This window comes from Micromys minutus, assembly GCF_963924665.1.
Source record: "Micromys minutus genome assembly, chromosome: 1".
NCBI lineage: Eukaryota > Metazoa > Chordata > Mammalia > Rodentia > Muridae > Micromys > Micromys minutus.
Genome location: NC_137969.1, coordinates 51,356,890 through 51,381,426, shown reverse-complemented (window position 1 = coordinate 51,381,426; position 24,537 = coordinate 51,356,890). Strand labels below are relative to the sequence as shown.

Below are 24,537 nucleotides of genomic sequence, written 5' to 3'. Positions count from 1 at the left end.
CCCTGGCATTTCAAGTCTCTGCAAGGCTAAATGCTTCCTCAGCCACTGAGGCCAGACAAGGCATCCCAGCTAGAAGAACATATCCCACTTACAGGCAACAACTTTTGGGACAGTCCCGTTCCAGTTGTTCAAAACTCATATGAAGACCAAGCATATACATTTCAATAGTTAGACTTCTAAGAATGTTTTAAGAATGAAATAAAAATATTGTGTTATAGTTATACTCTAAAACAAGCAGTTTGCAGCCAACTAATTAGAATCAATTTGTTGAAAGGATAGAAAGATTCAAAACTAATGTAAGATCATCTTCACTTCTACTGGAGTGAATTTAGTAATTTATATATGTCTTGACACTTAAAAGTGTCCACATTACAGTGTGACATAGAAGCAAACAAAAATACTTCAATTATTAAATTCTGAAAAACTAAAGAACAATATTTACATGTCTAGCTTGCCTTACTATAACAGTATATAATTAAAAGTATATAATTAAAGTGTTTGGTACAACCTGAAGTTTGGCATTCTGTGTCTGAAGAGTAGTATTCTGCTCCTGTAATGACACTGTCTGTCTCTGCAGTGCAAGAATCTGAGCCTGCAAATTATTATTTTGTGTTTCAAGTTGCTTCAGTTGAGTTTTCAGTGCTTGCTTTTCTGCTTGCAGCGTAGCATTCTTAAAACAAGAAAAAGATACTCATTAAAAATAAATGTTAAGATGTTTTCTTTAACAGATTATGGTATTTAATAAAATGATCTAATCTTAAAAAAATAAAATCTTTCCCCCTCAATCAAAACTTGCAAATATTCAATCCATAAAAGACTGCAATACTGTTATAACCTTAAAATACTGTTGTGCTTGTGTTCTGTCTGCTTTATAACATGATGTCCTGAAATAAAATACTTTCTTCTAGTGCTGAAGGTGCAGGTCAGTGGTAAAATGCTTTTCCACTTAAAAAGGTGTACCTTTTCAATGTATACATAGGTGAATGGTGATTCTGGGTACAGGAGGGAAAAAAAAGTACTTTCAAAACAACATTAGGAAGAGAAATAAAATTACACAAATAATTTAGCCATCTATTAGAAATGGTAGTCTATAAGACACCTTAACAGATATTACATGTTTGTTGTTTGATTTTTTTGCTTTTGTTTTTCATAGTATAAAACTATGACTATTTCAACTATGAAGACTTAAAGTTTATCCATAAATTTTATTATTTTCAATTTTTCCAGTATATACAGCCATATTATCAACTTATAGTTAAATGGGTAAATTACTACATTAGTCATGGGCATTAAAATGTGAGGCATGAATTTTATACATTTAAGATTTATTTCTTATAAATTAAGTCTCATAAAATCTAAGTATGTACTAAAAACCATAACTAAATAATAGAAAACTTCAATATATAAAGTAACTCTAATTAGGCAGACCACTTTTTATGTAGTATTGACTAAATAGAAAAATGATACAAACGAATCACAATATTTTGTTGTATCTTTAATAGAAGACAAAGATACCCTTATTTTTATATTATATAAACAATACAACAATGTATAAAACAGAGATTGTGATTTGACCCCATAAAAGTCATAGCTGAGGAAGCAAGCTATAAAAACAGCCTAGAGCGTCAGCAATTGGGAGACACAAGAGGAAGTTTCAAGTCAGCCTGAACTACATGTGGGGAACTCAACCAACAAAAACGGCAACTAAGTAAACACACACAGAAGGTAAGGTAGATAATTATACTGTACTTTTAAAATTTCATCTGTTGAAAGGATGCAAAAAAGATGGAATATGGTCTTGTTCAAATACACACACATGATGTTTTGATAGAGGGCATCATACAGTCCAGACTGGTCTTGAACTTACCATGTAGTCAAGCCACTCAGATAAGGTTTAATTCTGTGCTTTCTGACTTGCAGATGCAATAAAAGCAGTGCCAAAGGTCCTTTGTCATGATTTCCCTGCCTTAATGGACTGTATCCTTTAACTGTGAACCTATTTTTCCCTTAGAAGTGAAAAGTTGCTTCTGACAGCTGTCACTGTAACTAATAGAGGATACTGTTATGAAGAGCTGAGGCTGCTGTGATAATCTTGCTTTATAGTCCTCAGGCCTTTGGAATCCAGGAACGTTATAAAAGAGTTTGGAACTTTGAAAAGTGCTAGGATGGAATAAGTAAGGGCCAATCTGGTTACATAGTGGAAGGCCAAAGGCACTGGGAAAACTAGGATAGAGGCCATTTGAATTATATTCTGGTATACAGCCTGGTTATATTATGCCCATGTACTGAAACTTAAAAGTCATGGACTGATTGCTTTGGTGGAAGAAATCTCACAATAAGCAATCACACTGTGTCATGATTATTGCTCACTGATTTTCTTCTGTCTACAGTGAGAAAGAAAATAAGCAGAACAAAAAGATACAAAAAAAAAGGGCTAACAAGGAGAGGGTGTAAAGTTACAGACAAGACCAGATCTGAGACAGCAGCCAAAATTACTGAGGAGACTGGCACCATTAAAGAGAAGCCTTATGCTCTTCACTGGAACACCAAAGGTGACCAGAGTACTGGACTCTACCCATCAGACCCCATTTTGGGAAAATTGGTAGTGATCTCAAAGGAGAGAGCTTTAACTGTGAATACTACCAAAGGGGTTCCCTGGTTAAAAAAAAAAAGAACAAAAACAAAACAAAAAAATCAAAAACAAACAAACAACAAACAACCAAGGAAGGAAGTCTTTCCTCCAAGTCAGCCTGGAGGTACACAAAGGCTAAGTACAATCGTATGGGTTACACTTAAGCTGGCACAAAAACTTGATAGCATGTCTACATGATGCTGGTTTTGCAAGACATGATGGGTGGGAGTGTTAAGTTTGTGATTGACTTATGAGGAAATAAGGAGCAAATCATACTAAATCTAGATCTGCCTTTTTAATGTGATAAACTACAGAAGAAAGTATAAAATAAAATTATCAAAGATAAATATTTAACCAACAGTTCTTTATTTTTGAAGAATTTTGTTCCTACTAAAAAGAAAATTTTAAGGATTATTTACTTATTTAATGTACATGAGTACACTGTAGCTGTCTTTAGACACACCAGAAGAGGGCCTCGGATCAGATTACAACATCGGTTGTGAGCCACCATGTTTGCTGGGAATTGAACTCAGGACTTCTAAAAGAGCAGTCAGTGCTCCTAACTGTTGAGCCATCTCTCCAGCCCATTTTGGTTTTTGAGACAGGGTTTCTCTGTTCCAGACAGCCAGGGAACTCACTCTGTGGACCAGGCTGGCTTTCAACCATCTGTACCAGCCTGTTCCTTTACAATAAATAGGTGGCCTGGGCAGGGGGCATAGACCCTAAGGGAGCCTTACACCTTCAGGACAACCTGAGTAGCTTCATCCACATAGATCCCTCAGGGCCAAAGAATATAACCCTGGTCAGTCTGTCATCCACGCTCTACATCCAGGATGTACAAAACAAGTCCAGAAAATTTTAAATACTTACGTTTCTTTCTACTTCAATTAACCTGTCTTTAACTTTCAGGAGCTCTCTAGTTGCTTCTTGACTTTCTCGCCCCCACTTGTCGTCTTCCCCAGAAACTGGAAGAGAGCTGTGCACCATCCTTTCCTCATCTTGTCTCTGTTTGAGAGCTTCATAATTTTTTTTCACCTAAAATTGTTTAAAATATTTTAATGGAAAGAAAAAAAAAACACCTAGATTTCTCATTTCTCAGTCATTTTGGGTCTGAATTGGCCCAGTAAATATAATAGATACTGTTTTTAAAGTGGGATAAAAGTGTGATCAAAAGCTCTTTGAAATGCAAATTTTGGGACAGAAGAGAGAGTTCAGTATACTTTGCTATTCTTTGTAATGAAAATGGACCTAAGCAGCTTTTTTAAGGAATTTGAATAGAAACATTGCACCAAACCCCATTCATATGAAAAATTAATGCCTACTAATAAAAGACAATCAAGGATAACCATCAAAGATAATAAACAGTAACAACAACAACAACAAAAAAGAAGAAGAAAATGGCCCTCAAAAAAGATTAACCGCACACTCATGTGCTACTTAATATTAACAACTACTTTTAGAGCAACCTTGAACCTATTTAGAAATCCCTATATAAAGAGCAAATAAATATTTGGCACATGTTAAAATTAGCTTTAAAAGATTCCGAAACTAAAGTTGGGTTTCTTTAGGAATCTTACTTTCTAAGATTAATGTATTACCTGGAATTAACTATGTTACTAAAATATGATTTAATCATTTAGCCCCTGATTCACATACATCGTTAGTGTAATTTATAATAAGTAATTCAAGGATATATATTCTACAGCAAGTTTTTGGTTTTGAGTTGATTCTTTGTTTATTGTTTTGAAACAAGGTCTCATGTATCTCCAGGTTACCCTTTAACTTCTTAGTCAAGAAAAAAAAACAAAACAAACAAACAAAAAAAAAAAACCCTTTCCACAGCCCGTTAAGTGCTAAGACTCAGTTATCACACTGGGCCTCAAACTGACTTAAAGTAGGTTGCAATAACACCAGAAAAGACTGACTAAGACATAGGCCTGAACTGTTATTAATATGAAAAACTTCATCATCTTCTAACATCAAACTACCAAATTTATCAACACTCAGTAGTTAAAATTTTTTACATTAAAGATTTAAAAAATATGTGTATGAATGTTATGCCTCATGAAGTTATGTGTACCATGTGTATGTAGTGCCTGCTGAGGACAGAAGAGGGTACAGGATCCCTGGAACTGGAATTATGGACAGTTGTAAGTCACCATGTGGATGCTTGGAATTGAATCTAGGGTCTCTGAAAGAGCAGCCAGAGTTCTTAATTGCCAAGCCATTTCCTTAGTTTCTAAATATGTTATGTGTGTGCATGCATGTGTGTTTGTGTGTGTGTGCGCGTGAATGTCCCTATGTATTTGAGTATAGGTGCCTACAAAGGCCACAGGCTTCAGATCACCTGGAATTGAAGTTATAAAGTGGTGGTGATCCACCTTATATGGGAAACAAACTCAGATCCTCTGGACAAACAGCATCAACTCTCAACCCCTCTGTAATTCAAATTTCATTATTATATTTATCTTGACTTTCTAGTTTACACACTTACAGTACATTTAAAAATCAACACTACAGTTTATATTAATTGTAGAAATGATTAAAACAGTTTGTATACAAAACTTAAGAAAGCCTTTTGTTCAGTAGTAAATAAGCATTACTCCTAGTGAGTTACAAAACAGTAAGAACAAAAGGGAAAAAAAAGCCAAGATGGAAAGTTTGGCCAGTGAGCTAATGGTGTTCTGAGATACTCCTATGTTTTCATAAAGTCATTTTTCTACACTGACAAAGGCTGCAGTTACACGCACTATTAAGGAGAGCTGACATGAGAGAATGTTAGGTTGATATGTACTATTCTATGTTTGGTTATCTAGAAAATGGTAACCAAAAACAGGACAGCTGGAAATAAAATTGAAGGCTTCTGATTTATAATTTTGTCAAGTGCACCTTTAGCTTCCATATCATTAATAAGAATCCTCATATTCTCATAAGAAATGAATAAAGGTTGAGTCAGAATAGTCACTACAACGAAGTAATATAAAGTCAATTTAAAATTTAAAATCCATTACGTTAAATTTAAAGCACTTTAAAATAGTATTACAAATTATACTGCAAATTCTAATTTTTAGTGAATATAAAAGATAATGTAATCTTAATGGCAAGAGGAAAGCGAAAGAGTATATCCCAAGGAAACCAAGACAACCTGGCAACACCAGAACCCAGCTCTCCCATAACAGCAAACATTGGAATGCCAAACACTCCAGAAAAAGAAGACGCAGACCTGAAATCATACCTCAAGATGTTGATAGAGATACTTAAACAAGAACGGGAGGAAAAGCAAAAAGATTCAGAAGCTTTTAAAGAGGAAACAAGAAAAACACTCAAAGAACTCAAAGAACTAGAGGAAAACAGAACCAAAGAGATGAAGGAATGGAAGAGGGAATTTAAAACGGAAATTGACACAATAAAGAAAACACTAAAAGAGATAACCCTAGAGGTAGAACACCAAAAAAAAGAAATCAGGAGTCACAGAAGCAAGCATTTCCAATAGATTACAAGAGATGGAACAGAGAATCTCGGGGGCAGAAGACAACATTGTAAACATAGACAAAACAGCCAGAGAAGATGCAAAAAACAAAAAGCTCCTAACCCAAAATGTCCAGGAAATCCAGGACACAATAAGAAGACCGAACGTAAGGATAATAGGAATAGAAGAGGGAGAAGAATATCAACTAAGAGGCACAGTAAATATCTTCAACATTCAACAAAATCGTAGAAGAAAACTTCCCTACCCTCAAGAATGAGATGACCACAAGCATAAAAGAAGCCTTCAGAACTCCAAATAGATTGGACCAGAAAAGAAATACCTCCTGACATATAATAGTCAAAACACCAAGTGCCCAAAGCAAAGAAAGAATACTAAAAGCAGTAAGGGAAAAAGGTCAGGTAACATATAAAGGCAGACCAATCAGAATCACCCCCAATTTCTCAACAGAGACTATGAAAGCTACAAGAGCCTGGAAAGACATCATGCACACCCTAAGAGAGCACAAGTGCCAGCCCAAGCTGCTATACCCAGCAAAACTATCAATCACCATAGATGGAGAGATGAAGATATTTCAAGACAAATCAAAATTTACATAATATCTGACCACAAACCCAGCACTACAACGAATTTTAGGTGGAAAACCCAATACAATGAGGAAAAATACAGCCTAGTGAAAACAAGAAAACTAAACAACAAAACCAAAAGAAGAAAGAGACACAGACACAACTAAACACACAAAAGCAGTAATAGCAGAAAACAGAAACAACTATTCCTTGATATCTACATAAATGGACTCAACTCCCCAATAAAGAAACATAGGCTATCAGACTGGATACATAAACAAAATCCAGCATTTTGAAACAAATAGAATTAATAGATAACTACAGAACATATCATCCTAAAGTAAAAGAATACACCTTCTTCTCAGCACCCCATGGCACCCTCATGAAAATTGACCACATAATTGGACACAGAACGAGCCTCAATCGATATAAGAAGACTGAAATACTCCCATGCATCCTCTCTCAGACCACCATGGTCTAAAGCTGGTCTTTAACAACAACAAAGACAACAAAAAGCTCACATACACATGGAAACTAAACAACGCTCTGTTAAACGAGAGCAGGGTCAAAAAAGAAAGAAAGAAATTAAGGATTTTCTAGAATTCAATGAAAACAAAAACACAACATACCCAAACCTATGGGATGCAATGAAGGAGTACTGAGAGGAAAACTCATAGCCCTAAGTGCTTCCAAAAAGAAACTCGAGAGAGCTTACATCAGCAACCTGACAGCACAGCTAAAAGCCCTAGAACAAAAGGAAGCAGATATACCCAAGAAGAGTAGACGACAAGAAATAATCAAAATTAGGGCAAAAATAGACCAAATAGAAACAAAAAGAACCATTGAAAAAAACAACAAAAACAAGAGTTGGTTCTTTGAGAAAATCAACAAGATTGATAAACCCCCAAGCAGACTAACTAGAGGGCAAAGAGAGAGTATACAAATTGACAAAATCAGAAAGGAAAGTGGAGACATAACAACTGAAACTCAAGAAATCATCAGATCCTACTACAAAAACTTATACTCCACAAAATTGGAAAACCTGGAGGAAATGAACGAATTCCTAGACAGATACAAGATCCTAAAGTTAAACCAGGACCAAGTAAACCATCTAAATAATCCTATAACACCTAAAAAATTAGAAGAAGTCATTAAAAGCCGCCCAACCAAAAAAAGCCCAGGTCCAGACGGGTTCAATGCAGAATTTTATCAGACATTTATTGCAGATATAACACCAATACTCTCCAAACTATTCCAAAAGATAGAATCAGATGGAATACTACCTAACTCATTTTTTGAGGCTATAATAACCCTCATACCTAAACCACACAAAGACCATACAAGGAAAGAAAACTTCAGACCAATCTCACTTATGAACATTGATGCAAAAATACTCAACAAAATCCTTGCAAACCGAATCCAAGAACACATCAAAACGATCATTCATCATGACCAAGTAGGCTTCATCCCTGGGATGCAGGGATGGTTTAATATAAGGATATCCATCAATGTAATCCACCATATAAACAAACTCAAAGAACAAAATCACATGGTCATCTCATTAGATGCTGAGAAAGCATTTGACAAAATCCAACACCTCTTCATGTTAAAAGTCCTAGAAAGAACAGGAATCCAAGGTCCATACTTAAACATAATAAAAGCAATATACAGCAAACCAACAGCCAACATCAAACTTAACAGTGGGAAACTTGAAGCAATCCCACTAAAATCAGGGACTCGACAAGGCTGCCCACTCTCCCCCTACCTATTCAACATAGTACTGCAAGACCTGGCTGGAGCAATTAGATAGCAAAAGGAGATCAAGGGATACAAATAGGAAAGGAAGAGATAAAAACATCACTCTTTGCCGATGACATGATAGTGTACTTAAGTGACCCCAAAAATTCCACCAGAGAACTCCTACAGCTGATAAACAAGTTCAGCAACGTGGCTGGATACAAAATTAACTCAAACAAATCAGTAGCCTTCCTATATTCAAAGGACAAACATGTGGAGAAAGAAATTAGGGAAAAGGTACCCTTCACAATCGTCACAAAAACTATGAAATACCTTGGTGTGACTCTAACTAAGCAAGTGAAGGACCTGTATGACAAGAACTTCAAACCTCTAAAGGAGGAAATTGAGGATGATCTCAGAAAATGGAAAGATCTCCCATGCTTATGGATTGGAAAGATCAACATTTTAAAAATGGCCATCCTATCAAAAGTAATCTACAGATTCAATGCAATCCCCATCAAAATTCCAACCACGTTCTTCATGGAATTGGAAAGATCAATGTGCAATTTCAAATGGAATAACAAAAAACCTAGAATAGCGAAATCCATCCTCAACAACAAGAAAACATCTGCGGGAATCACTATCCCTGACCTCAAGCTATATTACAAGGCAATTGTGCTGAAAACTGCATGGTACTGGTACAGATATAGGCATGTTGATCAATGGAACAGAATAGAAGATCCAGAAATGAGCCCTCAGGTATATGGTCACCTGATTTTTGACAAAGGAGCTGTAAACATTCAATGGAAAAAGGACAGCCTATTCAACAAATGGTGCTGGTCCAACTGGCACTCAGCATGCAAAAGAATGAAAATATCTCCTTGTACAAAGCTCAAGTGTAAGTGGATCAAAGATCTCCACATTAAACCAGATACACTGAAACTATTAGATGAGAAAGTAGGGAAAACCTTAGAACACATAGGCACAGGAGAAAATTTTCTGAACAAAACACCACTGGCTCAAGCTCTAAGGTCAAAGATTAACAAATGGGACTTAATGAGATTGCAAAGTTTCTGTAAGGCTAAGGATATTGTCAAGAAAACAAAACGGCAGTCAACAGAATGGGAAAAGATCTTTACCAACTCCACATCAGATAGAGGCCTAATATCCAAGGTATACAAAGAACTAAAAAAGCTAGACACCAGAGAATCAAATAACCCTATTAAAAAATGGGGTACAGAGCTAAACAAAACGTTCTCAGTTGAGGAATATCGAATGCCTGAGAAATATCTGAGAAAGTGCTCGACATCCTTAGCCATCAGGGAAATGCAAATCAAAACAACCCTGAAATTCCACCTCACACCAGTCAGATTGGCCAAGATCCAAAACTCAGATGACAACAGATGCTGGTGAGGTTGCGGAGAAAGAGGAACACTTCTCCACTGTTGGTGGGGTTGCAAACTAATACAACCACTCTGGAAATCAGTCTGGCGATACCTCAGAAAATTGGACATAGTACTACCTGAAGACCCAGCTATTCCACTTCTGGGCATATACCCCAGAGACACTTTAGTACACAACAAAGATATATGCACCACAATGTTCATAGCAGCTCTATTTATAATAACCAGAAGCTGGAAAGAACCCAGCCCAGATGTCCTTCAGAAGATGAATGGATACAAAAATTGTGGTACATTTACACAATGGAATACTATTCAGCCACCAGAAACAATGACTTAACCAAATTCTTAAGAAAATGGCTGCATCTAGAGAATATCATCTTGAGTGAGATAATCCAGTCACAAAAGAACAGACATAATATGCAGTCACTGATAGTGAGATGCTAACCCCAGAGGCTCGAACTGCCCCAGAAACAACCCATAGACTGTATGAAGTCCAAGAAAAAAAGAAAACAAAACAAAACAAAAAAAAAATAGTCATGCTCAACCCTCACCCACCAAGAACACATACACATTGACAAATTCCGGGTTGTACCCTGTATTACATGTACTGTCTGCTTATTGAAAAAAAAAAAAAACTTTACACACCAAGAAAACTTTGACTATTTCCAGGTTGCATCTTGTTTTACATGTACTTTATGCTCATTGTTACTGGTGGGATCTTTATCACACCATCAAACCTTAAAAAAAAAAAAAAAGAAAAAACAAGTACTGACAAAAATGTATTGTATAATTTTATGCAAAAAATGCTTAAAATCTGTACATTTATCTTTGTTTTGTAAAATAAATTTGTTAAAAAAATAAAATAAATTTAAAATCCATTAAGTTAAATTTAAAGCACTTTAAAATAGTATTACAAATTATACTGCAAATTCTAATTTTTAGTGATTATAAAAGATAATATAATCTTTTAAAACTGAAATACAGTCTATAGTTACTAATACACTGATTATAAGAGATTTTTGATCTGTTTTTTAGAATATATATGTATAATATGATAAGTTTTATATATATATATATATATAACATATATAATCATATAACTTATCAATATGATCAGAGTATTTTGATCACTCTGGAAGGATCACTGCTTACAAGACATCATTTTTTTTTCACTAAAAACTAAAAAAAATTATTTTCTTGTTCTAAAACTTTACATAAATGAAATTACACAGTATAATCTTCTTTAAGTTACGTTTTTCTGAGCATATTTTTAAGCTTTACTAATATGTTAAATGAATCAGTAATTTTTCCTCTTTCTACTTTTGTACTATCTCTTTGTATATGGATATACCAAAATTTTCTTATTCAGTTACCAGCTGAGGGTCACTGGGCTATTTCTAATTTTTAATCATGTTTTGTGTACAGATTTTAATTTTAATTAATAATTTTAATTAAAATTATAAAAACATCAGACATGGAGTTGGAGAGATGGCTCAGTAATTGAGAGTAGCTTGCTGCTCTTTCAGAGTATCCAAGTTCATTTCCCATCACCCATGATGAGCCAGTAAGTACCAAATGCCCGTAACTTCAGTTCCAGGGGTTTCAACTCTCTTCTGGTCTCCTCAGGCACCACTTAAGGCAAACCCCTCCACTGACCCACGCACAAACATAGAGTTAAATTCAAAAAGTAATTAAAAAAATTCAGACAGCACAATCAAGTTTGTTTCATTCCAGGGATGTGTGGCAGTTTGGCATATATAAACCAAACAAATAAATCAAGCAATGCAACAACCAAACACACTTTGAGACATACTGCATCCCCTCAATAGAGTCAGAAAAGGTTTCCAATAAAGTTTAACATGTCATGATAAAAGCCCTGAAGAAATCAGAATATAAACACATACCTCAATATAACAAATGCTATGTGCAACAAACCTATAGCCAACATTATACTACTCAGGGAAAAACTGACCCTGTTTCCTCTAAACTTGGAATGAAGAGAGACTGTCTTCTCCACTGTTACACATCTAGACTCTCTGTCTTACTACAGCAGTAAGGCAATGCGAAAGAACAGAAAAGACAAACAGAGAAGTCAAACTATCTGTAATTTTGTCAATATGATCCTATCTGGAAAAGACCTTAAAGGTTCCATCAAAAACGCTTAGACATGACTGAAACTTGTACTCAAGTAGTCAGAAATAAAATTATCATCAAAAAATTAGTAGTTTTTCTGTATACTGATAATAAACATACTGAGAAACCAGGATTCCCACTTACAATAGCTCAAAGATTAATATTTTTAAAATGGTTATATTATACCAAAAATTTTGTAATCAGCTAATTAGTTTATTTACTAATCTAATTTGAATTATGTTTGGGATTACACTGAATTAACAAATTCATCTGTAATCTTCTCGTTTATTTATTCTAGTACTGGGGATTGAATCTAGGCTTTGTACATGCTGGACAAGTGCTGAACTGCTGAGATCTGTCATGTTAACAATATAAAAGCATTTCAGTTGATATGATATTCCTTTTCATTTACTAAGTAAGACATTTTATTATATTAATGCAGGTCTTTAAAGTAATTTATGGTAACAGTATTGTAAATTCTTCAGAATTTCCAGCCAAAGGAATCACGTGATGTCAATAAAAATATATTTCATATTTTCCAATCTGTATTTCTGGGGCTGAAGAAATGGTTCTGTGGTAAAGAGTACTTATTGCTCTTCCAGAACATCCAACTTTGGCTTCCAGCCACATCTGGCAGTTCACAACCACCTTTAACTATAACTCCAGGGGACGCAATGCTCTTTGGGCCTCCACAGGCACCTGCACATAGGTGGCATACACCACACATATATACATAAAAACAAAATTTAAAATAAGAAATCAGAATTTTTCCCTTCTTTATTCTCATATGTGAAGACCAACAATACAATGTGTAAGAGAAACAAAGAAAGCAGTGTCTCTGCTTTTCTTCTGAAAGTAAAATACTCTTTTACCATTAAGGATGATGTTCATTGTAGGTCACCTATAAACATTTTATTTAATGTTTTTATACGTGAGATTAGTATGAAGTCCTTTATAATTGTGAACAGGTCATTCTCCATGCCACTGGATATATATTTACACAGTTTGGAGCTGTAGTCAGACACAAGAACATTTAATTTTCCTTTATCATGAAGATAGAATGATCATTTTATAATTTTTGTCTAATAAGTCACTGCTGTAGAACTATTTAATGGCAATCTTTTGATTAGTTTTGCAATAATACATTGCTGTTCATCAAACTTCCATTTCAGTAGGTAGCATTTCAGTAGATGTTGCTTTTCCATTGAATATAGTCTACTCTATTCCTTAGAATATAGCATTTATTTCTTTAGAATGAGAATGTTTAGACCTCCTTTTACTAAATATAATTATCCACATGATTTGGTTTAAAATGTCCCTTTTACTACTTATTTTCTACTTGTATAATCTGTCCTCTGTTCTCTGCTTTTCTGCTTTCCTTTGGATGGTTTAAATTCTTTTATACTTCTCTATAGTAGTTTAGCTCTTCATAGTATTCATTTTTAACTTTCAGAATTTATTTTTGAGTTATATGCTTGTTATATAAATACACAGGATTCAAAGCTTAGAAAAATAGTTTCATTTGAATTCATGTGGAAAGGAGTAAGCCAGTTTACAGCAGTTGTGCAAACTGGCTGAAAAGGGCAATGATGAATTTTGATATCTCTAATATTTAGATTTAAACCATACAAACTAGCCCATCCTCAAACCTGCTTCTTTTTTGGCTGAATAGCTTCGTGAAGGTATCATTATTGCTCATATTATCTAACACAGTACAAAATTTAGGATATAAAGGTGATTAATAACTACTTTAATTATACAGAACTCTCAACCAGTATATGTACCATGGCAAAATCTGTGACAAATTCCAGTGAAGATACTGTAGGTAAGTGCTGAACAAAAAGTCTTCTCTTTCTGCAGAAGAGACTCATGTCTGAGTAACTATTTCTCTAGTCTAAAAGCATAATAAAATTAGAATAGTGTATTATTATGCAATGATGCTTAAGGAGGAAAGACCAATGACTAGAAGACTATATATGGAATAGAAAAACTAAATACCCACTAGAAAGCAGAATCACTGGATTTTTCTACAGGCAACAGCTCTTATAATCAGTATGCACATTCTGGAAATTTAAATTTATGTCTTTGAAATTATATGACTTAATGACTGCTATGAAGTGCCAAGTCTAAAAACCATGGCAGCTCTTTTCTACTCCAGTGTGCATCTGACATTTTCCTTGAGCCATAACCTGGTAAGAATATGAGTCTCATAGACCAGTGAGATGGCCAGTAGTTCAACATGTTTTCTGCCAAGCAGATACCCAGGACCAACATGTAGAAAAGAGAGACCTTTCAAATTGTCCTTTGATCTCCACAGGCATGTTGTGGTTTCTCCATTGTGTGTGTACAAATACAAATAAAAGTAAATGAAAAAAAAAATCTAAAGACTCAGTCTCACATAGTTATATGGAGAGATAGAACACTGCTTAGCCATCTCCTTATATTCCCTAGGGTTACTTTGGATGGAATTGTTCTAAACGTGGCCTACAATGATCTCCTCTATCTGTTTCGATGGTTCTATAATCTTTGCACCTAGGAAAGAAGTAGAATGGTCAGCCCAAGGCCACCCTTGGCTGCCCAGTGCTACAAGAGAGCCTGTCTAGAAAAAAAGAGAAAATGAAAGACAAAGACAAGTACTGAGGCAAGGAGGAGACTAAATGAGGCTCTGTGGTTTATCACTTACCAACCTCACCAATAGGTAAGCCCTTTATATTCCAATTCACTCACTGAGTGAAAGCAGTGCCTAACCTGACTAATTCAAAATCGCAGGGGTTTGGAGATCTAGAGAACGTATGCTATGAGCAGATTAGCTGCCTTACTAGATCCCATGACTCTCTGCTATAATGTTTGTTGTCTTCACAGTCCTCTCTTTACAAATTAAAATTTACCCGGTGGGCCAAATGGGAAAAATGCACCAGAGTAAAGGTATCAGTACCTTAAAAACTGATGAATTTTTGAAACAAAATAAGGTCATCTCTTGTCCATCTCACTTCTATAATCCTTCACATGCCCCTATCTGTAAGAGGAACTATTATGTACTTGAAAACCATTGAGAAAATTGTAGCACTTCTCTATGACAAACATATGCTTAAGTATACTACCAAACAGATGAAACAGAATGACACCAGCATAAATACATGTGAGTTTTTATTTTCTCTCTTTTTCTATCCAAGTACTTATAAAACTATTAAAAAGGAAAAACTTACTGTTTTAAGTTCATGGCGCAATTGCTGGTTGTAATTTGTAGACTCTTCTAACCGAGCTTCTAAAGCGGCAATTTTTTCTTCTTTTATTTCAAGGGACTTCTTAAGAGTAGATTCTAATTTTGATTCTAAAAGTTTGTATCTACTATCCAAGAAGAGAGTAATATAGTTTGTCACTAGATGTCAAAACACTTGGAGACAATTTAACACATTCATGTATTAATAAGTAAGGTTTAAAACCATTCATGTTTAAGATGTAAATTACCTTCCTCTTAGTGGTGGTCACAGAACAAAAACTAGTAAGTAAACAGAACTCTGAATTATTGTTAAGACTGACAAAAGAACAGTTGATGATAAAAAAGATAAGCGAAATAGCTAAACCCCAAATATATCTTCTAGTTTTCTAAGACTAAACCACACACAAAAAAAGATACTGGATCCATTGTATCACACACACACACACACACACACACACACACACACGCACACGCACACGCACAAGCACACACACACACATATTTGTGTGTAATGCGCAGAGGAGATATCTTTTCCTGTTGCCATCCCTGAGTCCCTTGACAGAGTCTCTCACTGAACATGGAGTTCACCATTTTTCAGTAAGGCAGGCTGAACATCACATTCCAGAGGCTTTCCTGACCCTCCCCAACACAGGGTTGCAGGCACATATAGCTTTCTACGTGGGTGCTATAAATGCAAACTCAAGTCTTCACATTTGCACAGAAATTTCAGAATGCATATTAAATAAGGGTTTTGGTTAATGCAATTATTATACCTAAAGAACCTAAAGGGACATCTGGGTTCAGTGGTACACATTTGTAACCTCAGCACTGGAGAAGCAGAAGCAGGAACAACGAGGGCATGGTTTAAGGTCATCATCAGAAACATAGTGACTTAAAATTCAGTCTGAGCTACAAGGACTCTACCTCAGTATCCCCAAGTTTTATACGAAAATGATATCCCATTTTGCTGTTACTATAATTAAAAGTTTAAGATTTATTTTTATTTATGTGCATAACTATGTATAAGCAACATGAGCATGTACCTGAAGAAGCCAAAAGAACAACTAGAAATTAGATCCCCTGGAACTGGAGTTAAATGCAGTTTTAAGCAACACAACACAGGTGCTGAGAGAACCAAACTTGGGTCCCCTATACATATTGCAAGTACTCTTAGCAACATAGCCATCTTTTCAGGCCCTTTAATCTGGGACACACCTTCTGTTGGAGACCTACATACGGACATTGGAAAAGGGAAGGCTTGCTTTCTTAGCCTGCCTGCCTTGTGAGACTGAGCATCTGCTAGATCCTTGGACTTCCACTCACAGCCGCTGCCAACCATTGTTGGGAAATTGGACTACAGACTACAAGTCATCAACAAATTCTCTTACTATACAGAGACTACCCAGAAGTTCTTTGACTCTAGAGAACACTAACTAATACAGAAGTTGATAATTTCCTGCTTGATCAGATTTTAAGTTTCATGAGTACAAAGAACACATCTCATTTGTTTTGTGTTATGTTGTCTACAACAGTTTTTTAAAGTAATTTATTTTTACTTTATATGCATTGGTGTAAGGATGTCAGATCCCCTGGAACTGGAGTTATAGATGGTTGTAGGCTGCCATATGGAAGCTAGGAACTGAACCCAAGTCCTCTGGAAGAACAGCCTGTGCTCTTAATCACTAAGCCCCTATAATAGTTTTTAATACACGCACTAAGTCTGATTTTAGCTTATTTAATTTTTAATGTCTGAATTGCTTTAGATTTTTCTGGTAGTGTTGTACTCTAAGAAGAGAAAAATGAAACTCTCAGGTGAGCAGATAAAATTCCAGAAAATATAAACCCAAAGAAACAATTATATTGAAAAAGAAAATAGGATAAAGAGATGGAAGGAATTACATCTGTTCACGATGCTGACAAAAAACTTACTATGTTATGTATACTCTGTTTTTCTCAAATTTACTTAGTTATTAAATATTTTCAATCCCATTTTTTGAAGTTTTTCGTTGACAATATATGGTTTCTATCCCAAAATTTTTCTTTATATAAAGAAACATGGGACAATGAATATTATTATATTTTGGTTGCAGGTTTTAAATTGTTCTAAGAATCAATCAATAATGGCTACCTATATGAATTAAGGCTTGGGAAGAGGTGGTAAGCCTTAAAAAGGGTCCATCTAAACTGGGTTCATGAAATTTAATCAGTGTTACTCAGGTCAATACATGCTTTGTCAACAACATGAAATAATGTTTCATAAACAGTAGGTAGTGTGAAAAAAATACATATTTGGCACCTATATTAAGATAGTTAATTAAATTGGCAACTAACATTCTGATTAAATCAAATACAAAATCTCCTTCGAAAATTAATTTAATAGTTGTCTGACTTATTTTTAAATTTCAACATTTTTAAGATGTATTTATTTTCTGATAGGTATGTTTTGCCTGAATACATGTCTATACACTTCCATCCATGCCTGGTGCCCACAGAGGTCAGAAAAGTATCAGATCTAAGGAACCAGGGTAACAGATGGCTGCTGGGAAGAGAACTCCCTGTTCTCTGCAGGGCAACAAGTGTTACAGGGTTTCTCAGTGTAGCCTTGGCTGTCCTGGAACTCACTATATAGACAAGACTGGCCTTAGAATCAGAAACCTGCCTGCCTCTGAGTGCTGGGATTAAAGGAGTATACCACCACTACCCAGCTCTGGGTTTTATTTATTTTTTTATTTTTTCAAATACTCTTATAGACAAAGTTTAATTAATTTGTTTGTATATATGTGTGTGAATGCTGAGAATCAGCCTTAGGTCATAAGGCTTGGCCTTGGCTTTTACCTAATGTCCATAAAACTTACCCATGAAACAGTATTCTTAAGAGTAGATCTCTAGTCTATCTGAAACAAGTGGCTCTGTAGATATTTCTTAAAAATCACATTAATCCTAATTAAAAGACTATGATTAACAAAAATAATTTGTATCAACCATTAACAAAGTTAAATAGGAATTTTTATACAGCTTGTCAAGTCTTGACATTCCACATCATCTTCATACAGTTCCCTCTCGGTCCACACTCCTCACAGAGCCTTCTGCACGCACCACTCACCTGTCGTCGGTGCTGTGCTCATCCTGCAGGAGCCGCTCTTTGTTTAAACCTATCTTCTCAAGCTCATGAGTTAATTTCTCAAGATCATTGTTCATTTGTTGCGTCTTCAATTTTTCACTGACTAAATCCTTATTTTAGAAATAAAAGAATGTACAGCTCATTCAAGTATCAAGAATGTCAGTCAAGAGTCTAGTTACTACAACCCAAGAAGAAATAATTTGAACCAGGGAAGAAATTTGACTGATTCTTTTATTCCAAAAAGTAGTGAAGCTTCTTTCATAACGAAGCTGAAATAATTTCCTAAAAACCTTTCCTTGCTCAAAGTATTTTTTAAGAAAAAAAAAACATTTTTTAATAGAAATAGCCTCTTGTGTGTGTGTTAGGACTTCGCTATAATGCTAATATTACAAACAAGTTTCTAGGAGAAACTCTTCCCTGGTAAACACACAGCATGGGTTTGAAAACCATAAGGGAATCTCCAACACACTCATGGGCTTTAATGAAGCACTTCTGTGTGGAAGAAAGCAAGCTATTATCTAATGCATGAACTCGCCACATATCACAGGAGATACCACAAATTAACTCTTATAAATCAAAGACTTCTCAACAGTTCAATGTTGAAATTTAAGTTGAACCTGATTTTCATTCTCAGGCTTCTCCAACATAACAGAGCTTTGGAGTTTGAAAGACCTGAGATTAAATTCAATCCTAGTTGTTTCTAGTTCAAGTTCCAAAATTGTACTGAACTATAGAAAAGATGACACAAGTTACTGGTGGGTTCAATAAAACATGGGCTACAAATATAAAAACGTTTGCCTTAAGTTTAGGTAAATATATTTACCTCACGTAATGTAACCAAGGTTTTAATATCAATAGTTGCTCTTTTCACAAGCTCTTTATTTTCCTTTTCTAATTCTTTTAGACGAACACAGGACTCTTTGTATACACTAATTTCTTTGAATAGATTTCTGTTTTCTTTCTCCAAATTCCCAATTTTCACATTATTTTCTTCTAATGTGGTGTCTTTTATTTCTGCTTGTTGCCGTAGTCGTTTATTTTCCTTCTCCAATTGTTTCTTGTCCTTTTCAAGTTGAGATGTCTCTTGCTCTAATGACTTATTTTCTTTTTCTAGTTGTTCTAGTCTTTTGCTAGAGATTTTCAGTTCTTCTAGGTTTTTTTGTAATGTTTGATTTTCCATCTCTAAGTCTTGTAGCTCGCTCTCTAATTGTTGGATTTTTTTATTGCTATTTTCTAGAGCTTTTTGTAGTCTTTGATTTTCTGTGTCTAGTCCCTGGTAGCTAACTTCCAAGCGCTCTGTCTTCTTGAAAGAGGCTTTCATGAGCTCCAGGCCCTTCTTCAGTTGCAGCCTCTCACTCTCGAGCTCCTTGTTCTCCAGCTGGAGCTGGGCCATTTTCATGCTCGCACACTTCAGAGACTCCACGTTCCTTCGCAGCTCTAAGTTCTCTTCATCAAGTTGGGAATTCTCTTTTTCTAGAGATTCTAACTGAAAAGTGAGGTTTTTAAAGCTATCCAAGGTTTTTTTAAATTTCCTATTTTCTCTTTCTAGCTCTGAATTTTCCTGTTCTAATGTCTCAAGTTTTTCACACGTAATCTTTAAATTAGTTATCTTTTTCTGCAACAATTCATTCTCTTTTCCAAGACGATTCAGCTCGTTTTCAAGTTCTTCTGCTCGCTCTCCTTTCTCCTTATAAAGCTCTAATTCTTTTTTCATTTGTCTTTTTTCAAATTCAATCTTGCTTAGTTTCCCACTGGTTTCTTTGATAGACTCATGGAGAACTTTATTTTCTTTTTCAATGTCTTTCACTCTTGCTTCAGCACTAATCTGGGAACGCTGCCGTAAGGAAGACACTGTTTGATTCAGATGTTCATTTTCCTGCTCCAATATTTTTATCTAATTGGGAAAATAAAAAATTACGAGTATATTTTTTAACCTTTTCAAAAACTAACAAGAAAAAAACATGGATACTGGAAAGTATGGCTTACTACTTTAATGTGACAAATATTTACTTAAAAACCACTTTGTATATGTACTGTCAGGTCATGAAAGTTCATGTTTTTAGAGATTTTACAGTCTCAAGGAATGGCTAAGAGAAAAGCACTTACAATTAAAATGATTTTCAGATTGTTTAGAATTAATGTACTTCAAATGTCTTTAAAGACATTAAGTTATAAATTTTCATTAAATAACTTTTATGTTGCATATAAAAGGTGGATTGATGGTAAGTGTTTATGTGTATGTGTCATCATTTCTACGAAGAATTTTAATTGGGTAACATATAAACAACAAAGTGACCTGGTACCTCTAAAAACTAATTTATCATTTATAGCATAACTTGATATGAGTTTCAAACTTTTAAGTGTTCAAGGTGTTTGCTTCCATCATATTGCTCCCTTGTTATTGGGGTGGCAGTACCATGCACTTTCTCCAACTTATCTTTAAAATCGCAGGGTTATTCTACAGACACCTGAAAAGCCCAGGAACTGAAGAACATTTATAATGAATGATTATTAAGCAAACTGAATAATTTAAAATTTACTAAGCTTCTCTTCAAATTTTCTAAGTATACAGTATAGACAATGCAAAATGATAGAGCAATTCCTCCCTATTCAGATGGAATATATTTCAAAATCCCCCATGTACTGCAGACAGTTCTCAATCTATATGTACTGTTTTCTTTCCACACACAGTAATGATGACAATTTAGTATTAGGCACAGTGAGTGTATCAAAAACCTTGGTGTTTTTCTTTCCTATCTAGAAAACGTTATAAACTTTTTATCTAAAGAAAGCACTTCATAGTTTCTCCGACATATATGAATTGCAACTTAGGGCCAGTACTAAGTCAAAGGGTGACTTGAATGAAACTGCTGTGACACAAGTGTAATTAGTAGCAATGGGCATGTAGTGGATACAGGAGGAACTTGTGTGTCCTGAAATGGACAAGATTTTATGACACTACTCAGAATGACAGACAACGAAGAATTTACACTGCTGAATTCTGGGAACAGCTACACACTAAATGGCTGACCATGTTTGGACTGTGATAGACTGTAGGTAACAGTGAAGCAAACCTATACATAACGGGAGCTATTGTAGTAGGTTTGTAGTAGCTATGTAGTGACATGTAAACATTCCCTTTAAAACAACTGTGTAAGTGAGATATACCAACCTGCCTCTCTGAATTTTCTCTGAGTGTTTCAATTGTTTTTTCAAGCTGAGCTTTCTCTTTCATTAGATCCTTGCTTAAAATTTGACAATTTTGAAGACTTTGCTTTTCTTGAATGATTTCACTTTCAAGAATTTCAACCTAGAGAAAATTGAATCATAAAACCAACATATTAAAAACTTAACAGACAAAATATGTCAAATCAAAAGATGACTATTTAATTAAGGATAAAATCATTTTAATATCCAAATGGTAGAAATTAAGAATCTCATGTAAAATTTCAAGTAACATTCTATAATGATTGTATAAAGTTTGCCTACATGACTATCTTCTCTCTATGTTAAGACAGGTTTCTATTTTGACATACAAAGGCAAATTCAGCAGAATAAATACTTATGATGTACATATCTCACCAGAAAACTCTTGACTGCAGTACATTTGTAATATACAATTTTACTACCTCTGACAATGTCAGTAACAAAGAAGGAAGAAATTATAAAAGATCAAAGTGGTGATGAAAGTCCAATCAAACAGTAAACAGGGGACTTGGTGAAAATAAAAGGGGAAAAGAAAAAGGAAGAACAATACTGAAGAAATAACCTGCAGCAAAACTTACATTCCAAACAACATGGTGACATACCCAGGAGAGAAAGGCACACTTTGAGGCAAAAGATAGTAGTGTCTGTCTCAACTCCTGACAACGGGCTTCTTCATTTAAACTTACATACTGACTTACACAGTACTGAGGACTAAATCCATGGTGTTGTGGCACTGAGCATACTGAGCAAGCACTTCAAATACCAAGGAACATCCTTTCAGTCTGTGTGAGAACAGGGAACTAGTACAAGTAACCAGCTACATCACTGCCCTTGGGGAAAGCTGGATCCCTGCCCCTTCCACTCCTTTTCTTTCCAGTGGTCATAGGTGAACAGCTTTGCTCCCCAACATGCGCCTAGATACAGTTTTTTCACCTATAGGTAACAAAATAATTTGTTTATGAAAAAAATGTAAGGATAGTTTAGTGTTACCTAACAATTTGATGGGCTTGAGAATCTGTTAAGAGGTTTCTGAGCTTAACTGTAAGGTGACATCTGTGAGGGACTGTAGTGATAAGGTTGTATACATGTGCACACAAACATGTATAAACACCACATAACCACACAAAAATACCTAGCATTAAAACCAGAGTCTATTTGGAAAATCTAAGACATTAGTTCTCAAAGCAAGTCTCTAAGACAGAAAGATATGTATTACATAGGAACAGCTTAAGAATAAGAAGTAAATAAATATATATGTATACATCTTTAAAATTTTAATTTTTTCATTAAGTCTTGTTTTGTTTTTTAATTGGAAATTTTCTTTACTTACAGTTCAAATATTATCCCCTTTCCTAGTTCACCCTCTGGAATCCCCATCCCAACCCCGCTCCCCCTGCCTCTATGACAGTGTTTCCTTACCCACCCACTTGCTCCCTCCCATTTCCCCGCCCTGGCATTCCCCTACACTGGGATATTGAGCCTTCCCAGGGCCTCTGCTACACATGCAGCTGGAGCCACGAGTCCTTCCTTGTGTACTCTTTGGTAGGTGGTTTAGTCCCTGGGAGTCTGAGGGGTCTGGTTGGCTGATATTGTTGTTCTTCCTGTGGGGTTGCAAACCCCTTCAGCTCCTTTAGTGTACGATGTAAGTATGTGTATAGACATAGTTATGACACAGCATACATGTGGAGCTTAGGTGACTTTTGGGAATTAAGTTTTTCTTCCAACTTGTGTTGTAGGATTAAACTCATGTTGTTAGGCTTTTGTGAAATGTGGTTTTCTGGGATGGGAAATAGTCAGAGGGTGGATCAGGAGGGGGATAAAATCTGTAGTGTAAAAAAAATTTAAATAAAAATTTTAAAAAGTTTAAATAAAACTCATCATTCAATTCAGCTAATATCTGAAAACCTACTAAGTGCTAAGTATTCTGCTGGTTTCTGGTTTGAAAATGTCAGTCTTGTATTTGAAGGGTGTATTTCCACATTAACAGGAATTCTTAGCACTTAGGCTGTGATAAGGAATCTAAAATTAGTTTTTAGACAGTCTCTTACTAATCAGCATAATCCCTAGTTACATTCTAAATATCTGTCTTGATACCCATAAGTATAGTCCTCAGACCTTATCATGGAAACTTTTCTTTGCAACACACAATGATAATTAGAGAAAACCAAAGCCAATCAAATTATAAAGACCAATCCCAGCCGATACATTTGTAACACAACTCCTGCACCTAAGACTCAAAAGGGAGCTTGCTGTAAGACTGTGTGTCCTAGAAATAAACGATGAACTATACCACTGAAGTCTCACCAACATGGCTACTTAAACGTAGCTAAACAAGGATGATAGCAATAGTCCTGCTAACATGGAAGTGGGAAGAGTTCACAAGGCCTCAGCCCTAGACAAACAGATTCAGTAGAATTATTGACAGTGGCACAAAGACTCTTCCCCAGAGAAGAGCACACAGTTGGTCATCTAATACCAAATGGTCAACCCCGAAAACATACATACAAATAACATTATACAAATTGAGGTTATATTAATGAATTTACAAATATACACACATCTCAGTTAAAGAAAAAAGCCATGAATTCAAAAGCAAGTAGGTGGAGATGAATACATGGGAGGGTTTGGAGAAAGAAAGGTAAGGGGGAAATGATACAGTTTCAAAAACATTTTTTTCTTACAACTTAATTTTTTTAAAAAAGAAAGATACATGTACAAATTTTTAAAAGCATTTTGGCATAAAACTATGAATATATTTTTGTCAGTACTTGATTTTTTTTAATGGTTTGATAGTGTGCATTAAAATCTTACTAGTTACCATAGTATAAAGTACACCAAAAACATTTTTAAAGAAGGCCCACACTTAGATAGCAAAATAAACGCAGAAGGCAAAGATACCTTAAATGTTAAAATAACAAGCTCAAAAAACAAACAACCACAAACCCCCAAACAAGCGTGCACGTGCACACACATACACACCACTAAAACAAGTAACCAATTTGATTTATCTCAGGAAGCTATGTGAAAACAG

General features: G+C 35.1%; 1 protein-coding gene across 3 annotated transcripts in view; it reads right to left on the bottom strand.

Moving 5' to 3' along the window:
- Window positions 1-24,537, bottom strand: part of CCDC88A (coiled-coil domain containing 88A) — a gene marked incomplete at its 3' end in the record, with an annotated part of 138,616 nt that overhangs the window by 26,674 nt on the left and 87,405 nt on the right. For all 3 annotated transcript variants that reach the window (XM_080936042.1, XM_080936040.1, XM_080936041.1), the window contains exons 14-19: window positions 21,472-21,609; window positions 19,123-20,193; window positions 18,282-18,409; window positions 15,165-15,306; window positions 3,503-3,667; window positions 509-670 (exon numbers count right to left, since the gene is read on the bottom strand). In XM_080936042.1, coding sequence (XP_080792168.1) covers window positions 509-670; window positions 3,503-3,667; window positions 15,165-15,306; window positions 18,282-18,409; window positions 19,123-20,193; window positions 21,472-21,609 — 1,806 coding nt within the window. The remainder of the gene's footprint in view (window positions 1-508; window positions 671-3,502; window positions 3,668-15,164; window positions 15,307-18,281; window positions 18,410-19,122; window positions 20,194-21,471; window positions 21,610-24,537) is intronic.